General features: G+C 39.3%; 1 protein-coding gene across 1 annotated transcript in view; it reads left to right on the forward strand.

Moving 5' to 3' along the window:
- The window catches only part of SMURF2 (SMAD specific E3 ubiquitin protein ligase 2), a 106,645-nt gene that overhangs the window by 41,609 nt on the left and 42,576 nt on the right, over positions 1-22,460 (forward strand). Inside the window, exons 2-5 of the mRNA XM_019516619.1 lie at positions 9,682-9,720; positions 11,480-11,588; positions 20,180-20,313; positions 22,122-22,187. Coding sequence (XP_019372164.1) covers positions 9,682-9,720; positions 11,480-11,588; positions 20,180-20,313; positions 22,122-22,187 — 348 coding nt within the window. The remainder of the gene's footprint in view (positions 1-9,681; positions 9,721-11,479; positions 11,589-20,179; positions 20,314-22,121; positions 22,188-22,460) is intronic.

Below are 22,460 nucleotides of genomic sequence, written 5' to 3' on the forward strand. Positions count from 1 at the left end.
CCCCCACTCCTCCCCCCCCCCCGCCCCTCATGCTGGAGGGCTGGGGCCTCGGTGTAGGGGGCAGTGGGTCATAAGTGAGGGACACTGGGTCAAGACTGGCCATCAGTGTTTACAAATGGGTCCTGGTACAAAAAAGGTTGAGAGCCACTGTACTAAGTAACGCCAGTGTAGGATGTTATACATTGAATGTCTCTCATTTATACATGATTACATAAACCACCTTTTATAATGGCATGAATGTGTCAGATGTTAAGGCTGTACATTTTCCTTTTTTTAAAAGCACTCTTCAGCCTTAATACACACTATTTTACAAGTTGTAGATTAGAATCATGATTAAGTGGAAAGATCTCATCTGTTCTGTTTTTTTTGTTTTGTTTGAGAGAGGGAATATTTAGAAAATACGTTTCCTAAAAATCAAATAGATGCTTAATTTAATCTAAGTAATAGCATGTATTGCAAAAATAATTAAGGAAGAAAAATTCAAATGTAATTCACTCTTAACTCCTGTGTTCAAAATTTTGTCCAATAGGTGTATAATAAACAGGGATCCTGGCTTTCTTTGTTTAAAATTTTGCAAATTCTCTGATTAAAAAAAAGACCCCATAATTAAAATGAAGTGCCATGATAATGTGTGTGTATATGTGTAGTAGTATATAATGTGCGTATATATAGTATACTATATAGGTATTTAGTTTAACCTAGTATTTTATTGTTTTGGTTTTTTTTTAATTGATATATTTACAACCTTAAAGCAGTTTGGAAGCCTATCAGTGCCTCAATCATTATAATAATAAAATAAATTCTAAATACTTATATATTTTGGTGTTTGATTTTAGTTTTGTTGTTATGGAAAATCAGAGCTCCCCTTTCCCCTTTGCTCACCAGGATGCAGGTCCAGCTGTGGCTGTCCCCCCCACGGCTTTGTGGCGCTGATCAACCCTGATATGCCAGGGCCCTGTCCCTGCCCATGCTGTTGCTCCTCACTCTGAAGCCACAGCCCCCTCAGCCCAGCTGGTGTCCCTCACTCCCAAGCCACAGCCCCCACGTTCTTGGGCCATGCCCATGTCCCCCACTCCTAACCTGCAGCACTCTTATCCCCAATATCCTCCACTCCCAATCCATAGCCCCCTGGCCTGCTGGTGCCCCTCATTCCCAACCCACAGTCCCCTATGACGCTGAGCTATGCTGGTGCTCATCGCTCCCAAACCACAGCCCCCTGTCTGGGCTGGTACCCCTCACTCCTGATCTGCAGCCCCAGGCTCTACTGCTGCCCGTTACTCCAAAACCACAGTCCCCCACCCCCCAGGTCATGCTGGTGTCCCTCCCAAGCCGCAATTCCCCATCTCTCTGCTGGTGCCCCTCACTCCCAAGCCTCAGACCTCCCCCCCAGCCCTGCTGATGCCCCTCACTGTCGACCTGCAGCCCCTTGTCCCCCCCCAGCCCTGCTGGAGGGGGCCCCTAGCTGCCCCCATCCGGACCGGGCTGGAGCGTGGTGGCTCCTACTTGTGTGGCAGCAGCGGAGTGAGTCCAGCTGTGGTGTGGGCTAGAAGGAGGAGGAGGAGAGGCTTGTGGCACTCCCCACCTTGGGCTGGAGCTCCCATCCTGTGCCAGGCAGCCTGGGCATGGGGCCTCTCCCACCCCCCTGGCAGCATCTCCTGGCTGCCCCACCCTTACGAGCACAGGCACCAGTCCCAATACTGCCAGCCCAGCCACACAGCTCCCCACTGCCCCTGAAGGGCCTGGCTATCCCTTCCCCCACTGGAGGGGCACCCTCCCACCTACCCCCCAGTCCTGCTGCATCCCCAGCACCTGGATACTGTATTTATTTTTACCATGGTTTGGTACAGTTAACTGGTTTTAAAAAACTGCAAAATTAAAGTAGATATATCATGGGGGGAAAAACAATCTCAGTAGCCTGTTAAATTAATTTGCTCTTCTAACATGCTTCCTTGAATTGATCATGTTTTTAGACCTTATAAAACCTATCTGTAACAATTTAGGTCATTTAGCAGCTATAGTGTGTTTAACATTGATTTATAAGTGTACCTTGGCACATCTGTACTGTCTGTAGAACAGCCCTGTTTCGTTCAGATTGGATTACTACAGTGCTCTCTGTGAGCTGCCAAAATTTGGATGCGCACTTATTATGCATTGCTTTGTTCATCTGTGCTCAAGAGACTGCACTGGCTTCCAGTTCATTTCAGGGTACCACTCAAAATCTTGGCTTTAATCTATACAGGTTTTGGTTAGGATTCTCATTTTTCTCTACAGAACAAGTTGCACTGATTTAACTGATGTGCCTATTTGAAAGTGGGCTTTGTTTAACCAGTCTTAACCCCTGTTCTGGAAATATCCATGCAGGGCATAATGTTGGTTTACCCAAAAAACTCCAAAAACCGAGTACCTGAGTTAAACCAATGTAGTTTACGATACATGAAGGGCCTTAGACTGGGGTCTGTGTCGGCTTGGGTACAAAAATGAGAGCCACTTATTAGTGCAGCTATACTGTTGTGCTAACAATAGCAAGACTTCTTCCAGAGTAACCAGTGTTTTTGACCAGGACCGCAGAGTACCATGTTAGAGTATGTCTAAACTAACCCAAATTTAAAAATGCTGGAAAATTAAAGGCTAAGCTTTGTTAGTATCCCAAGGGGTAAGATTTTTGTCAAAAGTTTTCCTAATGTAGCTAAAACCTTGAGAAATGGAGGAAAGGCCTTCTCCCTTGGGAACTGAGATGATACTGGAACTAAGAATGTCTAGACTTGTTCAGCTGGGTGTGCCAGTAAGGAGTGTTCAGGGAACGGTTCTTAATTCTGGATTTCCATCTACCCGCCTTTGGGCTGACAGTACAAGTATTTGTTGATCTTGGGGTGGGTGGAGAGTGCAATGAGAAGGGAGATTTGAACCGGAGTTTGTTTTCTGGCTGGTAAGTTTTCATTAAGTGACACTTGTGTATGAATCATTTTGTACTTTTGAAAGATGAACTAAATTGCAGCTAAGTGATGTACTGGCCCAGGGTGCATGACAGAAATGATTTTATAAATTACAAAATCATCTCAATCATGTTTCACTTACTTGAGTTCCGTACACTTACGACATGCTGACAGCGAGAGAGACTCATAGCATGTGAGTTAGTTAGTTTGGTCATTTTTTTCTTTCTCAGAAGACTTCAGTTTTAGACATTACATAACTTCAGTGACCTGTTAACTGGCTCAGTACCATCCAAAAGCATTTGGTTTACACAGCTTATATCAGATACAAGTTCTTAAATTGCACTTTACAACTCCCACCCTTGTCATTTGTGGGATGTGCGGATACTTACTTATCTGCTGGGGTATTTTAAAAGTGCTCATCTCTGTAGTATTTGGTAGTTTAAATTTTTCACTGTTGGATGAATGGGGTACAGTGAACAGTAAACTATTAGTTACCAGCAGAGTGGTGTCTGGTGGTGATTTTCATGCTGCAAATAAGCTTTTCAAAGAGAAAAGGTTGGCCTTGGTGAAGCAAGTGATGAACCTTTTCCTGCATCCTGAATATCATGTGATTCTCCAAACCACTTTTATTATTCAAACAATTTTATATAAGATCTGAGGATTAAAACTTCAAATTACTGCATTCCCTGAGCTCCTCGGTATCTTGTTAGGTGTTACAACTTCCCTGGAGTAGTAGGTGAACCTCACATGGTGGATTGTCATATAACTCCATAGTTACTCAGATTTTAGGTGCTATCTGTCAGGGGATCCTGGAAATCTTTGGCTTTCTGTTGGTACTTACACCAGTGGGGGATATCATTTTTGGCAGTCATGCCACGGATTAGTCCTGCTTCTTCTGCAAGTGCCACTCTAGTCCTCTTCCTTTGCCCAATCTGCTGCTCTGCTTTCTGCTCCTTACTCTGTGATCCCTGCCCAATTTCTTGCTCTCCTTTCTGCTTCCTGCCTTGTGTTCCCTTCCTGATCTTCTGCTTTGCCTTCTGCTCCCTGCCCTACATGCTGTTGTGTTGCCTGTCGCCTTCTTGACCTATCTGTAGTACTTTGTGCTCCAGGTTGACCACCCCTGACTTACACCATGTTAGCTATCTCCAACTGAATGAGTGGGTTAAAAATCCTTAAATATCCTTTATGCCTTAGGATTTCCATTACATACTTTTGCTCAGCAGAGCACATCATCTGACCCATTTGACATAATCTCTTAAAGAAAGATCAATATGGCTACAACCTGTATGTCTTAAATAAAAGAACCTGTAATACTGGTTAGAACCAGGCAGAGTTTTTTCAAGCTAGTTGCTGTGTTGTTAGCACCCCTTGAGTGCATCCCCACATGCAGGGGTGTGTACTTGCAGTGGCACAAGGTTATGCCGCTACTGTTTGCCACAGTGCATGCCCCTGCATGTGTGATTTGGTGTGGGATAAACTGCTCCTCTTTGGGGAAACTGCCCTTTCTCTGTTTCTTCTGGCTCCTGGCATGCTGGAAGAGCTGGGGGACAATGAAAGGAGTGGAGATGCTCTGGCCTGCAGCCAAAGCATCTCCCAGGAGGACCAAGCCTCTGTTTCTGCTGGTACATGTTCCTCTTATGTGCACTACGCCTTTATTTTATTTTATTTTTTTGCTACCAGGATTTCCCCCCATGCTTCAAATTTGCAGCATGGGGCACATTTTAACGTTGTGGGTGTCTGGTTGTGGCACTGCAAACTACACGTGCCTGCATGTCTGAATGTGGCCCTTGCGTCTAACTGACGTACCCAAGACTCTGCTCTACTACATACGGGCATTTCCTGTGATTCATACCAATATGGGATGGACTGTTTTGTGATCCACATAAGAGCTAGATGGCATCCCCCTCATATTTTTGTGCGAGACCAGCACACGTTGGAGATGAGTAGAATGTTCTTCCATGTCATAGAGTCTGAATTGCCACAGCTGTGTTTTATACTTTAAAAAATGCAAATCTTACATGAAGCTTTAGTAAACATTGAACTTGAGTAAAAGTGGAAGAGACCTAATATTAATGGAAATATATGTTACCATTTTGGCTGCTTTGCTTACAGACATTAAAAAAACCCAAACCTGCACTTTATTGGACGAAGCAGCGCGTTAGTTCAACCTGGCTTTGCAGTGTCTGTATAGATCAGGTGCTTCACTGGGGCTTTTTGGAGCTTTTATCTAAAGCCAATTCAATCAGCTATCAGATTAGAGTGCCAAAAAAACCCCACTGAAGCTCCCAATCTGTACAGACATTGGCAAACTGGGCCAACTAATGCAGTGCCTCTTCTGGTCATGTGCTGGGATTGGCATGGGAGCACACTGAGTTTAAAGTGCCATTTTTGGGTGTGTTTTTTTTTTTTTTTAACATCTGTAATCAGCCTTCACTTCCACACTGATAGCACCCAAAGCAGTACTTCACATGATCCTGAATACAGCATGAGCACCATCCTGTCCTGAACATGACAGTCGCCCCCAGCTGGCATAGTTGAGATGCAGTCAGTATGAACAATTTTTATATGCATTACATGCAAATTTCAATAACATGTTTTTGCATGTTTAAAAACATGTGATACATCTGACTAAGTCTTAGTCTCTGCTTAGCTGAGGCAAGAGTATCAATCCATCTAGCCCACTGGGTTATGGAAGGGTGCCTCGGGTCTAATGAAGGTTGCTTTGAGTCTATAATGTTGAGAACCACTGTTCTGGATGATGCCACTTTATAGTGTCCATATATTCAGAACCAAGAGTTTGTTTAGCTTCTGACTTTCTACCTCTTCTGCTTTGTCCATGACTGGCCATAAGAAACTGTACTCTCAGTCTACTAAGGAAAGCTTTTGGGGATTTTGTTTTGAATCGTATATTTGATTAAAGGGGGGCATGCATCCCATTCAAACAGGCCTGCTTTTCTAGAAGGTTGCTGGGCCTAGGGGAGGCACCCTGCAAGCTTGTGTATGTGGAAGTGACTTTTTCAACTAACCTTCTTGCGTGAGTCTTGTCACAGTTACAGTATTATCATCCATATAACATTTTACTTTTATTGTTGTCCATTTTGGTATTTCCAGAAAGATTAAATGTGCTGAAGCTGGATGTGTAAACACATGCAAACACCTCCTTGCCTTTGAATTTGCAAAGAAATCCTTGAATCGTTTTGAGACGTATTAATTTTTGGAAGGTAAAAATAAGACACATCTGGTACCACTGAAATGTGATATTAGAAACAATAATCTACCCCACTCTAATGTGGGGTAGATGTAAACTCCCAATGTTTTTTTCCGATTTGCCATTGTTTCTTTGAGGGCTGTCTGTTTTCAATTGCAGATGGCTGATTATTCAGCACTAGTATGGATTCATAAACTGTACTACCAATTCCTAATTGTTCTATATCATTCCTTTTTTCCCCCCCTTCACTTAAATTAGTATTATTCAATTTAAAGCACTATGAAAGAAAGAGACTTGGGGGTCATCATTGACCACAAGATGAACATGAGCCTGCAATGCAATGCTGCAGCTACTAAAGCGACCAAAATGCTGGCTTGCATCCATAGATGCTTCTCAAGCAAATCCCGGGACGTCATTCTCCCCTTGTACTCGGCCTTGGTGAGGCTGTAGCTGGAGTACTGCATCCAGTTTTGGGCTCCATAATTCAAAAAGGATGTGGAGAAGCTTGAGAGAGTCCAGAGAAGAGCCACGCGCATGATCAGAGGTCAGGAAAACAGACCTTACGACAACTGGCTGAGAGCAATGGGGCTCTTCAGCCTGGAAAAGCGCAGGCTCAGGGGTGATCTGATGGCCACCTATAAGTTTATCAGGGGTGACCACCAGGATCTGGGAGAACGTTTGTTCACCAGAGCGCCCCAAGGGATGACGAGGTTGAACCATCATAAACTACTACAAGACCATTTCAGGCTGGACATAAGGAAGAATGTCTTTACTGTCCAAGCCCCCAAGGTCTGGAACAGCCTGCCATCGGAGGCAGTTCAAGCACCTACATTGAACACCTTCAAGAGCAAATTGGATGCGTATCTTGCTGGGATCCTATGACCCCAGCTGACTTCCAGCCCTTTGGGCAGGGGGCTGGACTCGATGATCTTCTGAGGTCCCTTCCAGCCCTAGTGTCTATGAAATCTTAACTTAGTAAAGTGTTGCTTTCTGTGAAAATTGCAGTATTAACTGCAAGATTTTAAAATCTGATTTGTTTGGTAGTAACACAATCAGTATGAGAGAAAATAACTTATTTTTGAAAATAAGTTGATGAAGAAATTTTTTGCTAGTGTTGGACCAGTTTATTGCCAAAGGAGACATATTGCACAAATGCTATTTCTTCATTTGTTGTAAGAAATTTGTTCCTCTTTCTTTAGCATTATTTCCTGGATCATGCATCCTTTCATTGTAAAATCCAGTACCTTGTTAAGTGAAAAGTTAATAAATGCTAAAATATGCTTTTAAACAGAAAATCATTATAGATGGATTTCTGTTTTTAAATTTGTAGGGTTGTTTTTTTTTAATCTGTCAGATAGATGTCCAGCTTTGTACCAGCTTTTTTCTTCTTACTAACTAGTGCTGATCTACTGCTGGGCTGTCCAACTTCTAAGCTGCCCTGGGCTACACGTCTCATGGTTTACACCAGTGGGAGGCCACACACCCCGCAAGCCACACCAGGGCAAGCCATAGTCCCCCCAAGCTGTACACCCCATGGACATTACTCCTACTGCTGCACTGTGTGCCCGCAACCCTCCTGCCCCCACTGCACTGTGCACCCCAGCTCACACTCAGCTCATTCTGGAAAGCTTAAACACTGGGCTGCTCTTGAATATAACTTCAGTTTCTTAATGCTGTTTTGCAGCTTCATATGATTGGGTTTCCCATCCAGTTTGTCTTAGTGTGTCCATTCTGGATTTGTTATGAGACTTTACAGTGAGTCTTAAAAAGTGAGATCCCGTAGTTTGGATCTCCAAGGGTCAGTCCTGTGATTCCTGTCTGCCAAGAATGTGATAGTTGAGGTGTGGGAGTGGTAAAAGCTTTACATGGGGGTTTCAAAAGAGAAATGCTGGGGGGCTACCTTGGCAGGAAAACAAAAGCTTAGTTTGCTTGCTAAATTGTATGAATGCAGGAATTCCAGTCAATCTGGCCTGGTGAATATGATCAATACACACTTACAGGGAGGAAGCTTCTGCTTTTAAATTAACTGAAAGGAAGATGGATCTTATATGTGTTTGTGAACTAATTCAAAGCTGCTCGAGCATAACGTTTTGTTTTCATTGTTGACAGAAAAGGTACAGACTAGGTACAGAAAAGGTACAAAAGAAGACATGTCAACCAGGACATCGGTATATAAAACATTGCTGAAAAGAATTTTTAAATTCTGAGGGTAGTTGGGGTAGAAAGAAATGCTCTGTAGGGGGAAAAAATGCCTTCACCATCTGTATTGTCTTGTCTTCTAAAATATTTTAGATCTTCATTTAGTATGAATAGAATGTCTTAGTTATCTAAACCTATTCAGTTTTCAAAATCAGTAGGAAAAACCTTTCTAAAGCCCATGCCTTAAAAACAAGCTGAAAATAGAAAACGAAAAATGCTTTGATTCTGTAAAAATAAATAAATAAAATAAAATAAAATAAAATAATTGTCTCTACTGTGAAATAATTGGAGTTTGCCCTCAGGTAACATATTTATATTTAGAGTGATGTATTCATATTAAAACTGGTTTTAAAGAATGGCATTCATTTTACATTATAAACAGTAAATTGATCTGGAAAGTTTCTGCACACTACATACAGTATCTTATGAAATACCCAAATAATGTTAATATCAAAGTTTATAGTTTGACAAGCAAAGTAGATCAGCCAAAAGATTTTTAAATTGTTAATTGCCCCTACAATCTGTTTTTCATCTCTTTAAATTGAAATAGCTCATTCTGATCCAACTGTTTTTAAAGCTTCTTTTACTGACTTTCACATCTAAGAAACTCTTGTTTATATCACCACCTTTAAATCCTAACTCTTTTACTGGCTGTACCAGGAGTACCCTCTGGAGACTGGTTAATTTTGACTTCTAATGCAAAAATGTGAACTGAATAAATTTTAAAAGCTAGCTTGTGCTAAGATAACAACCAGTTGTCTTAATCAGACATTCAAACTGCAGAATTATAATCAAGAATTACAGCTGAAAACACATATGGGCAACCTACATGGTTTGTGCTATTTTAAGTTGCATTTTTTTCTGTAACAAGCTAGTTTCCTACTTCCAAGTGCAGGGTAATCTATCAATGTCTGCCATGGATTATGCCAATAGGATGTGCAGTAGGGGAAATCACCCTAGTCTTATGCAGCAGCTATCTCCTTTTAACCCTTGATGCAAGTCCATCCCATCTCGAAACAGTTATACATTCCAAAGATACAGATAAAATATGGATATGCCTGAGGGCTTGGAAATGTGCATGTGTACTGAGAAAATCATCACTCTCTCTTCCTCCACAGTTTACCTTTAAAAGAAGAAACTTCAGGCTCAGCTTTCTATAATTACTTTTACACAGCATTACAAATGGTCCATGATTCCAATGTTTTTGTCTAACAATGTGATGTTAATTGATTTTTGTTTTGTTTTACTTTGCATTGGGTTTCTGGAATGCTGAGCAAGTAAAGAAGTTATAAAATATTAATGACTAGTGATTTCATTATATATTTCTTGTTTCCCTTACAGTACTATGTGCAAAAAACTTGGTGAAAAAGGATTTTTTCCGTAAGTAGCTATTACAATTTATGTTCATATATGTGGCAAGTATTGCATAAGCTCTGTATACTGCTTCTCACATAGTAGTGCATTCACATTCCTCCCGTTTAAGGTTTTACTGGCATTCCCAACTCTTTTTTTTTTCAGGGTTTATAACTAAAAAGCAAATAAAAAACCTTCCAAACTTGGTGGACTGGTTTGGGAAAGCGTGTAACTAAGCTTTGTGATATCATACATCAAGAGTTTAGATCTAAAAATATTAATCCATATAGTGGTCAATGGTACAGTCTGTCTACTGCAGTATAATTTCCTGTTAATGTGCAGCATATTATTACAAAGCAAAACTAATCTGGAACTCGCATATGTCAAAGAGATATTAGTGCTGCTCCCAGTATAAAGACAGAATTTCAATCTCTCAAGCAAATTACATTCTTTCATAAAATTAGTACCATGTATGCATTGAAATATTTTGCCATTGATAGGCTCTTTTGGTCTTACAAACCACATACACATTTGTTATAATTAAAAAGTATGCCATGTGACAAATATGTTCGTAATATATATTCACATGCGCACACACCCTGAAGTGAAATGATTATAATTATATTTTATAAGGAAATATGAGGGAAATGGAGGAGCGAGAGAGGAATGTTTCTGATTACATAGGGTTGGTGGGGACAGGAGAGAATTCCAAAGGTCAGACCAAAACTTTAAAGATAACCTGCAAAGGGGAAAAATAAGGTTTTGTAGCTTTCTGAAGTACAGAGGCTTGTATTATTAACTGTGTAAAGAAGAGGCTGTCTCCTTAATATGCGTGTCTGAAGTTCCTAGCAGAGTCGGACTTCTAGCTTATTTAAAACTTGTAGGTGTCATTTTATTCAAAGTTAGTAAGGATAACTAAAATCCTGCTTGTACTTCCCTTAAAATATCAGGAATGCCTTCTCTGAGTTTGCTGGGATCCTTTCTGGTTTGTATACTGGGAGTTTACTAAGCTCTGATTTGAAGGGCTGAATATATTTAAAGTCTTACAATGAGGAATCTGTTCCCAGATGGTTCATTTTTTGATATAAACAAAACAGTTTTAAAGAATCTGAATAAGATCACTTTCCTTCAGTCAGGCTTCCTTTGCTTGGTGTATTATATGTTGTACTACTTGTCCAGTTATCCACAGTATCTTCTTAATTAGTTGAGACCTGAACAACTAATCTGAGAGAGAGAGAGACATTTTGGGGGAAAAAGGTCAACGATCAAAACTTTTTTTTTTTTTCTTTGCAGGTCACCTTTAAATAATATTGTTGCAAAGCCCAGGCTGTTGATTTGATAGTCAGTTTGACAGGATACTGTTGTCATTTTTTATACAAGAGACCCAAATTGTCTTCAAAAGGAGGCTAGATAGACACCTAGCCGGGGTCGTTTGACCCCAGTACTCTTTTTCCTGCCATGGCAGGGGGTTGGACTTGATGATCTGGTCAGGTCCCTTCCGACCCTATCAACTATGAAACTATGAATGTTTTTATAGATACAAAATAAGAAACATCTGAAAACTTTCAAAGCAATTTTTTTTTTAACACACACTTTGAATTTTCTTACAAAAAGATCATCTAAAGCTACCTGGAACTGAAATTGCAATCAACATGCACACAGATTAAATGTGGCCCTCTTCTTAAGCTAATTGATCGTTTTAAAAAGTCAGGCTTGTGTAATGATTTTCACTTTATACTCAGTTATCAAGCATGCCCTTTTATGAGTTTTTCCTCCCCTCCTATAGGACTTCCTGATCCATTTGCTAAAGTGGTGGTCGACGGATCTGGCCAATGCCATTCTACAGATACTGTGAAGAATACGCTTGATCCAAAGTGGAATCAGCATTATGACCTGTAGGTGTTAACAGTGGTATCCAAAGGTTTGAAGCTGATTTTTCTAAAGAGTACAGAATCTCTGAATTCACTAACCTCCAACCCAGGGGTTAAAATGTAGGATAGAGTTTATTAGGGAGAAAAAATATATGCTATTATGCAATGACTCTTCCCCTCTCCCTCAAATCTTAAACCTTTGTTCTTTGCTTTCTAATGAAAATGTCTGTGGCACTGTTTTACACATCATATAGCATTGTTCAGATGGATTTATCGTAATGTTTTGATACTGGCCCCTGTATAAAATAAAAGAAGACAAACTCAAGGATTTTCCCTTGTATTTATTCTTTTTCCCTTTGTTTAATCTTTCTGTCTGTCTGCAGTGTAACTTGGTGATTTTCCTTCAGACTCATGTGCTTTCAGTCTGTTTTCTTGTTCTACTTTTCTTTTTGCTGTTTATTCCCTTTGACTTGCATCATTTTTATGTCCTGAGTGTTACAGCAAAGGTTCCTACACTACTGTGATCTTTTTGAGCCCTTTGCTGTAGTGCATTAAGTGACATGACTAATACATGTTATGTATGTACAATATTATTCTTTTTCACTAATCTCAGGGGCAGGATTTTTCATACAATGTAGTGAGATTTTACAGGGTTTATATTTTTACATATATGTATTTGATTTCCTTCCTTTCCCTTTTGTTCTTTTTCACTATCTCTTTAAAGTGACAGCTAGAAAAAGATCATGACAATTTTGAAAAATTTACCCTCCTTCATCACAGATCCTGGTTTCATTCACAAGACCCTCATTCATTCTCTCCCTGTCACTGTGTTGTGGAAGTATTTCTGCTGGTTAAGCTGCTCCATTATGGATCTATTACATTAGTAGACAATGGCCTTTTCCCTCAGTTTGCAGTTTCACTATACCACACTTATACTGAGGGGTTGAAAATAAGAAAAACTGATGAAGTCCTGTTTTATACCACTACAGCACATCTACATAGGGGTGTCTATACAAATACAAATATTTCTCTATAGACAGGCATTTCATTTGTGTGCCACCTCCTATTTACCAAGGTGCGGAATACTTGTGGCTCCAACCAGTTTCCTGATTCTTCAGCTGGATACTTATGTGAAAGTCTTGGTTTACAATCACATCAGGACTTTCTACTTCCTTGAATGCCTATGTGCATTCATACTTTAGAATTTGAATTCATACTTCAGAATTTTTCTCTGCAATATGGAAGACATTTACATTAGTGATGCACAAAGTCTTGATGATTGAATGAAGTAATATTGTTTTGCTGGTAGGTGTATTACTGTTTTATAGCAAAGGACAGTATTTCTGCCAGAACTTTTTTGAGGTTTTGTAACAGTCAACAGCTATTGTATTGACTCAAGTCCAAGACTGACTCAAGTGTAAGACTGCCCTTCCAGTAATTAGATTTTATCCATGGAAAATGATAAATGTGTTATAATTTTCCACATATAGACTCTAATTGGTGGAAGCTCATCTTGAATTCACCCATGAGTGCGTCTACCCCCAGCTGCTATGGCAGGAAAAATAGCAGTGGGGGGGAAGGGGCCAGACCCCTGTTCCTTGTCCCCATGTGCATGTTCCTGTCCCCAACATGCCTGTGCCTGCCTGCTCCCCACTTCCAGCCCCCGCCCTTCTCTTCCTGCAGCTTGTCCCTCCCCCATACCTGCACCTTCCTTTCCACTCCCTGCTCCCCTTTGCAGTCTGCCTCCTGCATGCAGGCCCTTTCCCCTCCCTCTCACTCCATGCCCACCCCTTGCTCACCGTTTGCAGCAGCTCTGCTTTGGCGCAGTCAGTAGCCACAGTGGTGGCCCAGGCCCAGCCTGGCCAGAGAGGAGCTGTGGCAGCTCCTGGCTGGGCCATATTGGGGCTGGGGGGACCAGAGCAAAAGGTACAGTGGGAGAGGCAGGGGATGGAGATGGGCACAAGCACAAGAGAGGCAGGAGATGGGGGAGCAGGCTGCAGGTATCCCCCCATAGTCTCCCCTGTGCTGCCCCCCCTAGCTGTGTGCCCCCTCCTCCACCAAGTGAACCATTCTGGCTTGGGGCAGGTGGTGGCTCAGCTCCGGCTTCAGCTGTAACCTAGGGCCAAAGCCAGAGCTTAGCTGCTGCCTTCCCTGAGCCAGTACACAAGAGAAGATGATGCTTTCCACCCCCCTCTCTAGCCATGCTGGTTGAGGGGGCAGGGAAACCTCAGTTTGAATTCAAGTAAATATGGCAAAGCTAAGCTCTGCGCGTGAAGCTTTATTCTCATTTTATGAATGAAGTGGTCCAACAGCATTTTAAGTTAGGGTGGGAAAAAATGTTACTATGTTTGCATGTTTAAAGAACTTGAAAATGCCTTTGATTTTTTTTCATGAGCTTTTAAAGCTGTCAAGGTGTTGATTCATGCTAACTAAGTGGATTCTTTACATCTGCAGGATTTTTTTTTCCCCCAGACATGCTTAGTAGCTGTACTTACTAGGCATTGTAATCAGGAGCACTTGTTTTCCAGGCTACTGTGACAAGTATAGCTGGGGAAATGGGTGCCAGGTGTTGAAATATGTTAAATTGGCAGCAGTGCTCGAGTCTTGCATTTTCTTTTATCCATCCCCTTGTTCTTTACTTTTTCTTTCCACCCTGGACCCACTTCTTATCTTTTTGGAAATGCTCATCAGCACACATTAATGAACATCTTTATAGAAATAAAGTGAGTGAAGGGGAAAGCAATGAGAAGACAGTTTTGCCAGCACTCTGAATGTTTCTTACAAGCTTTCCTGTAGGAGGAATAACTGGGTAAAACTCGATGGTGTTTATTTCTGTGCCCAAGTTCTGGGGTAAATCTGCCAGCAGACCAAGGAAGACGAAATGAAGCCAATCACAGCTTAGTTTAGGCATTAAGGGTGGGGGCTGCATTGCAATGGTAAAGCAGTCAGTAGTTGCTTATCAGAGCATCTAATGCTTGCCTTTTTTGGGCTGGGGGAGAGGGAGAGGTGTGGCCTTAAGATCTTGGTGTGACAGTATAGTGAAAAATGAATTAAAAAAAAAAAAAGCCAATTCTTCCTTCTTTCTTTCACGTGCTTTATAAGCAAAATGCACTTTCAGCTCGTTTTGCTCTGTGCTTTACCTTTACAAAATGGAATGGGGTATGCTTGCAATGGGACACTCAAGTCCATATCTTTGAACTAAAGAGAATATTTGCAGTCTAGCATTTTTATGCTGAACAGAAGTAATTATTGGGCTCCTGGCAAATTATTGTACTCAACTGGGGAAATGTATGGTGTCTCTCGTGTACAACATTTAAAACCAGTTACACATTAAAGGGAAGTCTTAACTTTTCATAAAGGGTTTTTATCCCTCATTTTCACTTGTTTTGAATTTTCTGTTCCTGTCTCTCCAAACAAATGTGCATGTCGATTTGTTTAGGTTGGCTATAAATTACTCTTTGGACAGAAGCATTCCTTTTCTCCATTACTAGGATGTATTTTTGTGAGATCTGGAAAAGTTGTCTCCGGGTTTTAATTATGTAACAGACTTAAAAGAGATTACATGCTTGTGTTTCTCACTGCTGTGAAGAATCAGCAATCTTAGAAAAAATAGCTTGTTTTCAGATCTACTATTGTTCTTACATGCATGTATCTTTTTAAGGATATGGTGTCATAGGGGAGACTTTTCTGCCTAAATCCTCTAGTTTGTTTCCCTAAATGATGTAGAATTAAAAAATGCTATGTGTAATTAAGGACCAGTGTCCAATTTTATCTCATTCAGTTATTCAAAAGTAGTCCCCTTTCGCTCCCCTTTTTTCCATTTAACCCAGCTTTTCTCTTTGTTCCTTTACTCAGTTACCTAATATACTAAATACAAGTGTAAGCAACTTCTTTTGTGTTAGGAACAGAAATTACGGTGTCATAGTTCCTGTTTTTAAATGCATAAAACCCAAACTCTATCTTGGACACATCAGTCTCTAGCAAATTTTCAAATATACTTTTATTCAGTTCCAGGTTATCTACTCTTGTTAGTTAGAGATGTCTTAAGTCTGAGGACATTATCCAACTAATTTTCCATCTTGAGGAGCCTTATATTAATTGCATTTAAGGCTCTGTAGAATACATTAATCTATGTAATATTCAAATGAAGCCTGCATTTGTACTTGAATAGAACAAATACCAGGTTTTGGTTCATCAATCCAAAGCAAAATGTTAAAATAAGTAATATATTATTTTGTAGAAAAGCTAGAAGAATATCATAGTAAGACTACTGAGTAGCCTACTGCCAAAGACCGATGATTAAACCATGTAATCTTATGAGGATTATTTGCTTTGCTGTCCCTTTCTGAAAGTAATTGTATAGTGGAATTTAAAGGCATCACACTATTTACCCTAGCAACATGCCATTGCATGGGAATGTTAGTCTCTGACTTAGGACACTTGCGCTGTTACAGGAAACAGCATCCATGCCAAGGATAACAGATGGTGTCTCAATGGCAAAATGCCTACTTGGTTTCTTCTGTGGCCACAGAGTATTGGAAATCACCCAGAGGAAGGTGCAAATATTAAGAAATTTTAGAACTCGTATAATTAAACACAGCACTTCATATTCTTTCTACTGTAAAGTGTTTTGTGACTTTGAGGTTGGAAGGGTTTTTTTGTTGCTTTTTTTTGTTTTAATAGTTGTAATAGGCAATATGCAGTAAAGTTATCTTGGCTACATCATTTCTGTTGAATGCCAAGTTTGGGACTTTTCATATAACAGATTAACACTTGCAGTCAGTCTTTTAATGATAATACATTGGAGGGTTTAGTAAGATGGATCTGTTGTGATGTATTTGTGGAATAATGTTTGAATTAGATTGCCAGTTCTGAGGGACCTTGCATTCCATAAGCCTGATTCAGCCCAGTAGATATCTAGTTCCTGTCTTGGACTTTTTTTCCAGGACTTCTGCACTATGGTAGGAAACATTATTTCTTCCCCCCACTCCTCCCTTTTTGCTGTATGTGGCCCCTAATTCAGATTAAAATGCGACAGGAAAGAGTTGAATTTGATGGAGGTTTAGCTTTCTCAATCAGCTGGGTGTGCGTCAGGAAATATCTGGGAATCCTTCCAGAAAAAAATTGCCAAATACATGCTGTCTGGAGGCAGTTTAATGTCAGTAGAATATCATGCTTGTCCTGGTAGTGTTCCCCTTTCTCCCTTATTTTCCACTTTTGTTGTTGTTGTTTTCCTTATTGCTCATGCCTTTTCCCAAAGTTTGAATAATTATACTTAGCACTGCTGCTATGCATTTTCCATTAAAAGCACTAAAAGCTGTATCTAAGGCTAGCGCCGTGCCCATGATGTATTCTCACGTTTTACAAATGGGAAAATGGAGGCAGAAAGTGAATGACTTGTCCAAAGATGCAAAAGGAATGTGTGTTGAAGAATGAATTAGAAATTGGCAATTCCTGGCTTTCAGTCCTGAACTCCTACCTCTTGATGTTGAATTTCTCTAATGTTTTGGGCAAGAGTGCTGCTGGACTGCGATCACAGAGGTGTGCTGTTGTTTTTTGTTTTGTAATTTTTTTTTAAGTTAGGCAAGATTCCCCTCCCACTCACTTTGTTCTTCTCTCCCAGGCTTGGCTCTGGTGTCACTGGAATAGAAAAGTCACTTGACAGATGGATAGGCTCTGAAAGAAATGGTTCCTGGATGTGGGTAGAGCACTTCAGACAAAATAACAGTTGAACTCTTTGCCTAAAACTTGATTCAAACTTCAGACAGTAATTCAAGTATTGACCTACCTCATTTTGTTAAGAATAGCCTGTTTTCAGAAGATTTCACAAGATCATATTCTTATGTGAAAAATCTATTTTTTTTTAGACTTGGGCAATACAGATAGAGTAGTTTTAGTACCCAGAATTTAGCATGTGCATCCAAACTGGGCTTTTTGAGGTTTCTTCTTCTCTAGTACTATTCATCTGATTTGTACTGACAGATTAGAGGCAAAGGTAGGTATTGAGTGTGGATGACAATGGAGGTGGGAAAAGTTCTTTAACTGCTTTGTTTTTAGATTGGGAATAACTTTTCTAAGTAACAACATTACCAGGTAGGCTTTGTCTTTCAAAAAAAAAAAAAGGAACAAATGTAACTTATTCCAGTAGTGGACTGGCTCCTGCCTTCAGTCTTTAAAGGCCATCATAATATTTTGTATCTGAAATTAGTTACTAATCATTTCCCAACAGATCCACTCATGCTTGTAAGAAGTGTTTTTCCAAAGGAGGACAAACAATCTTTAGTCAATAAAAATCATTTGCTTTGTTTCCTTCACTTAAATGTTTTCTAGAACTAGATTTCCTGGTGCAAAAGTTTAAAGCTAAAAACATCAGTTTAAGCAACTAAACATTTCAAGATTTGATCAACTGTCCTGCATGCTGTTCAAATAGCTCTTGTTAAATGTTATGTAAGAATGTCACTCTATAACTGTCTTTTTAAAAAACATGGAAATACAAAGTTAGTTGTAATAATTCTTATTTCTTATGTGCTTACTTTGGTTCATTAAGCTTTTAAAAATAAAAATAACATACTGTAATCTTCAGTTTCTGCTGTGCAAGGTAATTCCCTGTCCTGCCTTCCTATTTTTTCTTGTGGTTTTTTTTCTGCACCAATTCAGTCTTTAAATTAGTATTGTCAAGGTTGATAGGCCAAAACTCTGACCTCCCTTTAAGAGTTGCATTATCAATTTAATATTTTGCTAACAACATCACTGTGTGGTGTGGTTTATATTTTCATTTCTTTATTCTGTCTGTCTGGCTTTCATATGGTACCCTCAGTTGAAACCTAATACAACAAAACAAGGCTTGGTTTTTGTTGTGTGTGTTGTTTTTCTCTCCACACTCGCAGGCATGCACCCACAGTAACGCTCTTCCCTGCTCTGCTTGTCTGCTCTGTTCTTGTATGCAGGCAGTAAAGTGATATCACCCTGAATCCTGCTCTCTGAAGGCCTGCATACAAGAAAGAAGCAGGGGGAAAGCGTTATGTGAGCACAGATGCACTTTAAAACCCAGCAGGTAGGTCTAATTTTTGGTCTACCAACCTTGACAGTATCATTTTTAACTTATGGCAAAACTGCATTGAAGTATTTTAGCAACGAGAAGGTTAATGTAAACTAGGGACTGGGGTAGGAAGTAATTTTTGATAGTAGTACCTAGATGGCTGAATTAATTCATTTTTAGCTTTTGTTCAAAAGAATTGTTATGCTGCATAATGCCAGAATCTGAGAGTTAGGAATGGAGGACTTTTTCAAGATCTGGAACATGTTTTTTTTAAACTTACGTTCTAATATAAAAAACAAAACTAAGCAATCAGTGTTGAAGTGCTGTTGTAGCTGTGATGGCCCAGGAAGTATGAGGCAAGAATTCTTTGTGGGTGATTTCTTTTATTGGACCAACTGTAGACACATTTTTGGGTTTCATAGTATGCTACTGTGATACCCAACAGCTCATTTAAGTGTTTCCCAACCATACAGTTGGTCCAATAAAAGATATCACCCACAAAAATTCTTACCTCTACACAATTAGATACCATTCATTTTTCCTAGACAGAGTGTTGTCTGTAGTTTGATATACCCCCAATGCTTTTAAATACTCTTTTGAAATAACTTCATATAAAAATGGGTTTGCAAGTAATAGGCTTAAACAAATTTTTACAATAGTATAATCCAGTAAATTCCAGTTTTCTAAGTTTGAGTAATATACATCTGCATTTCTCAAAGCATGCAGCAAAGTATATTTGTAGCTATATGGATATTGTGTGATGATTCACATTGCCTGGAGAGGGCATCCAGTGGGTCTGAACTGAGGTACTGTATGATCTTTGGTTAAAGATTCAGAAATAAGTCTAAAATAGTACAATTGACATGATGGTCTGGGCATTCATGTATTTTGTGACACTAGTTTATTTCCCTCAAGACTCCCTAATTTACCCATGTGTAACTAACATCACCTACCAAAGGACCTCTGAAGTGGAATCACTTTAATTCCAAGGAACTGGAGAGGCAGAATTGAAAGGAAGCAACTAGTATGAGGTTGTAAAAGGAAACAAGTCAACATTGTGATCTTTTTTCCGGCATCTCAGTTATTAACTGAGCACCCACTACTGCTAAAGCAAACACGCTTAACTGTATGTATGTGAGTAGTTCATTATTTTCATGGGACTATGCACATGGACAAAGTTAAGCATGTACATAACTGTTTGAAAGGTTGTGGCTTTGGGGTCTGGTCTGAATGCCACCGAAATCAATGGCAGTCTTTCAAACCACTTTTAATAGACTTTGAATCAAACCTTTAGGCCTGAAAACAGTGAGACTGCTCTGATGAATAAAGGTGAACACATCTAGAACTGATGGTAGGATCCAGGTTTGTAAACTCCTTTATAATCGGCTAAAAACCCTTACTGAAGCATAACATGAGTATCCTCTCTGATGTTGGTCCGCTATCTCTTGCTACTGGCAAATGTTAACCTTTTTCAATGAAAATATTTTTAAAGATTAAAAAGTACTGCATACAATAGCATCCTAAAAATATGCAGCAAACTATCTGTAATGCTACTTTATTTTTTTTCCTGTTTCAGATACATTGGGAAGTCTGATTCAATAACAATCAGTGTATGGAACCACAAGAAAATCCATAAAAAACAGGGAGCTGGTTTTCTGGGTTGTGTAAGACTTCTTTCAAATGCAATCAACCGCCTTAAAGACACTGGTTGTAAGTAAACTAAGTATTACCATTTACTTTGTTTTTGAAGCAAAATTTATGTGAAGAGTTTTAAAAAATAATATGCTACAGTTCTGCTTGTGTGGTATCTTTTTATTTTGAACTTTTAAAGACTTGTATTTACAGCTGGGAATACAAGGGATGACATGCTTGACCCAGTAGATAGTAGTGATTTTTAGCCTTTACCATTTCCTGACCACTTATAACAAAGTTGCAGAGCTTGACCTCACCTAGTGATAAGGAAAGGAGAGGTGGTGATGACCCCAACAGATTTATAATGTATGACTTAGGTTTATCATCTTTATGGACTTCTTGAAGTTTGACTGTTTAATAAAAAAAAATTGGTTCTCTTTCAAACTTTGAATGGTTTGACTGAACTCTTTATCTAGTCATATACTCTGTACTTTGATCTATTACTTGAATATGCACTAGGTGCTCTCAGAGTTGTTTGCCTTATTTTAACTATCACCTTATGGGCTGTAAACATCTGATATAATAAGTCTTAACTATTCCATGTTTCCCAATGGAAAATGGAAACAAATTGACTTTCATGATTGGTTTTGACACACTTTTCTCTCATAACCATTTCTGTGAATTAATGGTATGTTTATATATATTATTTCCCAGTGGAACAAGGGCACGAGTAGAGAGACTGCATGCTGGAAATCCTTATAATAGTGCATTTCAGATGAGGCCATTCTGAAGGTTCATCTTGATCCTAAGTCTTCATTTCATGGCTCTGTTGCATCAGTCTAGTTGCTGACTGTCCAAACTAAACTTATTACAGTTTATATGAAATTGTAAAGGAAGACAAGAGCTACTTCTGGCCTTTGTTAGCCTCAAAACTCTAAATCTTTTCAATTGTAGTCTTTTGGATTCCAAACGTTTACATTGTTTGTTCAATAATTATACTATGAGGAAGCAACTAACGGAGACCTTTAACTTAAAGTTTCAAATCTTATGTTTAGAATTAATGTTCCTTCAGTTTCTGCATTTATAATTTGTGAGGAAATGCTGAACAGTGTATAAAGAACTTCAGCAGTAGTGTGAATTTATCATTTTAAGAAAATGTTAATTAAAAGATGTAGGATGGCTTTTCCTTCTTACGTTAATTTCAGTGGAGACTACTGAACCTGGTAAGACGACATCAAGCCTAGTTAGCATTTCACAAAGCTTGATGAAGCACTTTCAACTTAAAAGAAAAACAAAAAAAAATCTGGGTTCCTGAACATGAAGCAGGAACAAAGTTCTAACTTCTAAATGGTTGTAGGTTGGTCAGTAGTTCAGTGCATAGTATTTTGCTTAATTGCATGGACCTGGTACTGTCTAGTATAAAGGCGTGCTCATTTGATTAATGGTCCAGGTTAGCTATGTCTATGTTAATATTGCTATCTTACAGTAGTATAGGATGGCATGGTGACAGTGAGTTATGATAGCATTTGCTACTCACAAAAGAAAAGATACCAAGTTACTTGTAGCACTGTGCAACAAATCTGGGCTTTCTGAGTACAATCTCTTATGTATGCAAAGAGATATTAGGCAGAAAGTAAGAAGTTGGGGAGGAGAGGACTTCATGAAGTTGAGGAAGAAATATTTAACATAGTAGTATTTTTTGTAATATTTTTTTTCACTTGATGCATGAAAATAGAATGTGTTGCCTCAAACCATTTGATCTTCTTTTGTCTTTGAGTTCTAATGATCGTAAATTAAGCCAAATCCTGCTCCTGCGGTACCTTAGAGTACTCTTTAAAAGCAGAAAATATTCTGCATGTAACGCAAGATGTTTTCTCGTTTTCTAGATCAAAGGTTGGATCTATGCAAACTTGGGCCAAATGACAATGACACGGTTAGAGGGCAGATAGTTGGTAAGTGCAGATTTATATAGTTCATATGAAATAATCTTCTAGATTGTTGTTTTTGGATTTGAAGAATAATGCTTTTAAATTTGATACTGCATACAAAACATGCTTTGCATAACCAACCAGAGAATACACAGAGTTGCTTTGCTTTATTTGGGTCTTGCTACTTTTCTTTTGCTTCTGATGTGAGGCAAACACAATATTTCTTAAATAACCCACATTTTATGAAAAGAAAACTGTCTTCAATACTGCCATGAAGGAGGCCAGAGATGAGCTCTG

Source organism: Gavialis gangeticus, unplaced genomic scaffold, assembly GCF_001723915.1.
Source record: "Gavialis gangeticus isolate Ggan-Ray unplaced genomic scaffold, GavGan_comp1, whole genome shotgun sequence".
NCBI lineage: Eukaryota > Metazoa > Chordata > Crocodylia > Gavialidae > Gavialis > Gavialis gangeticus.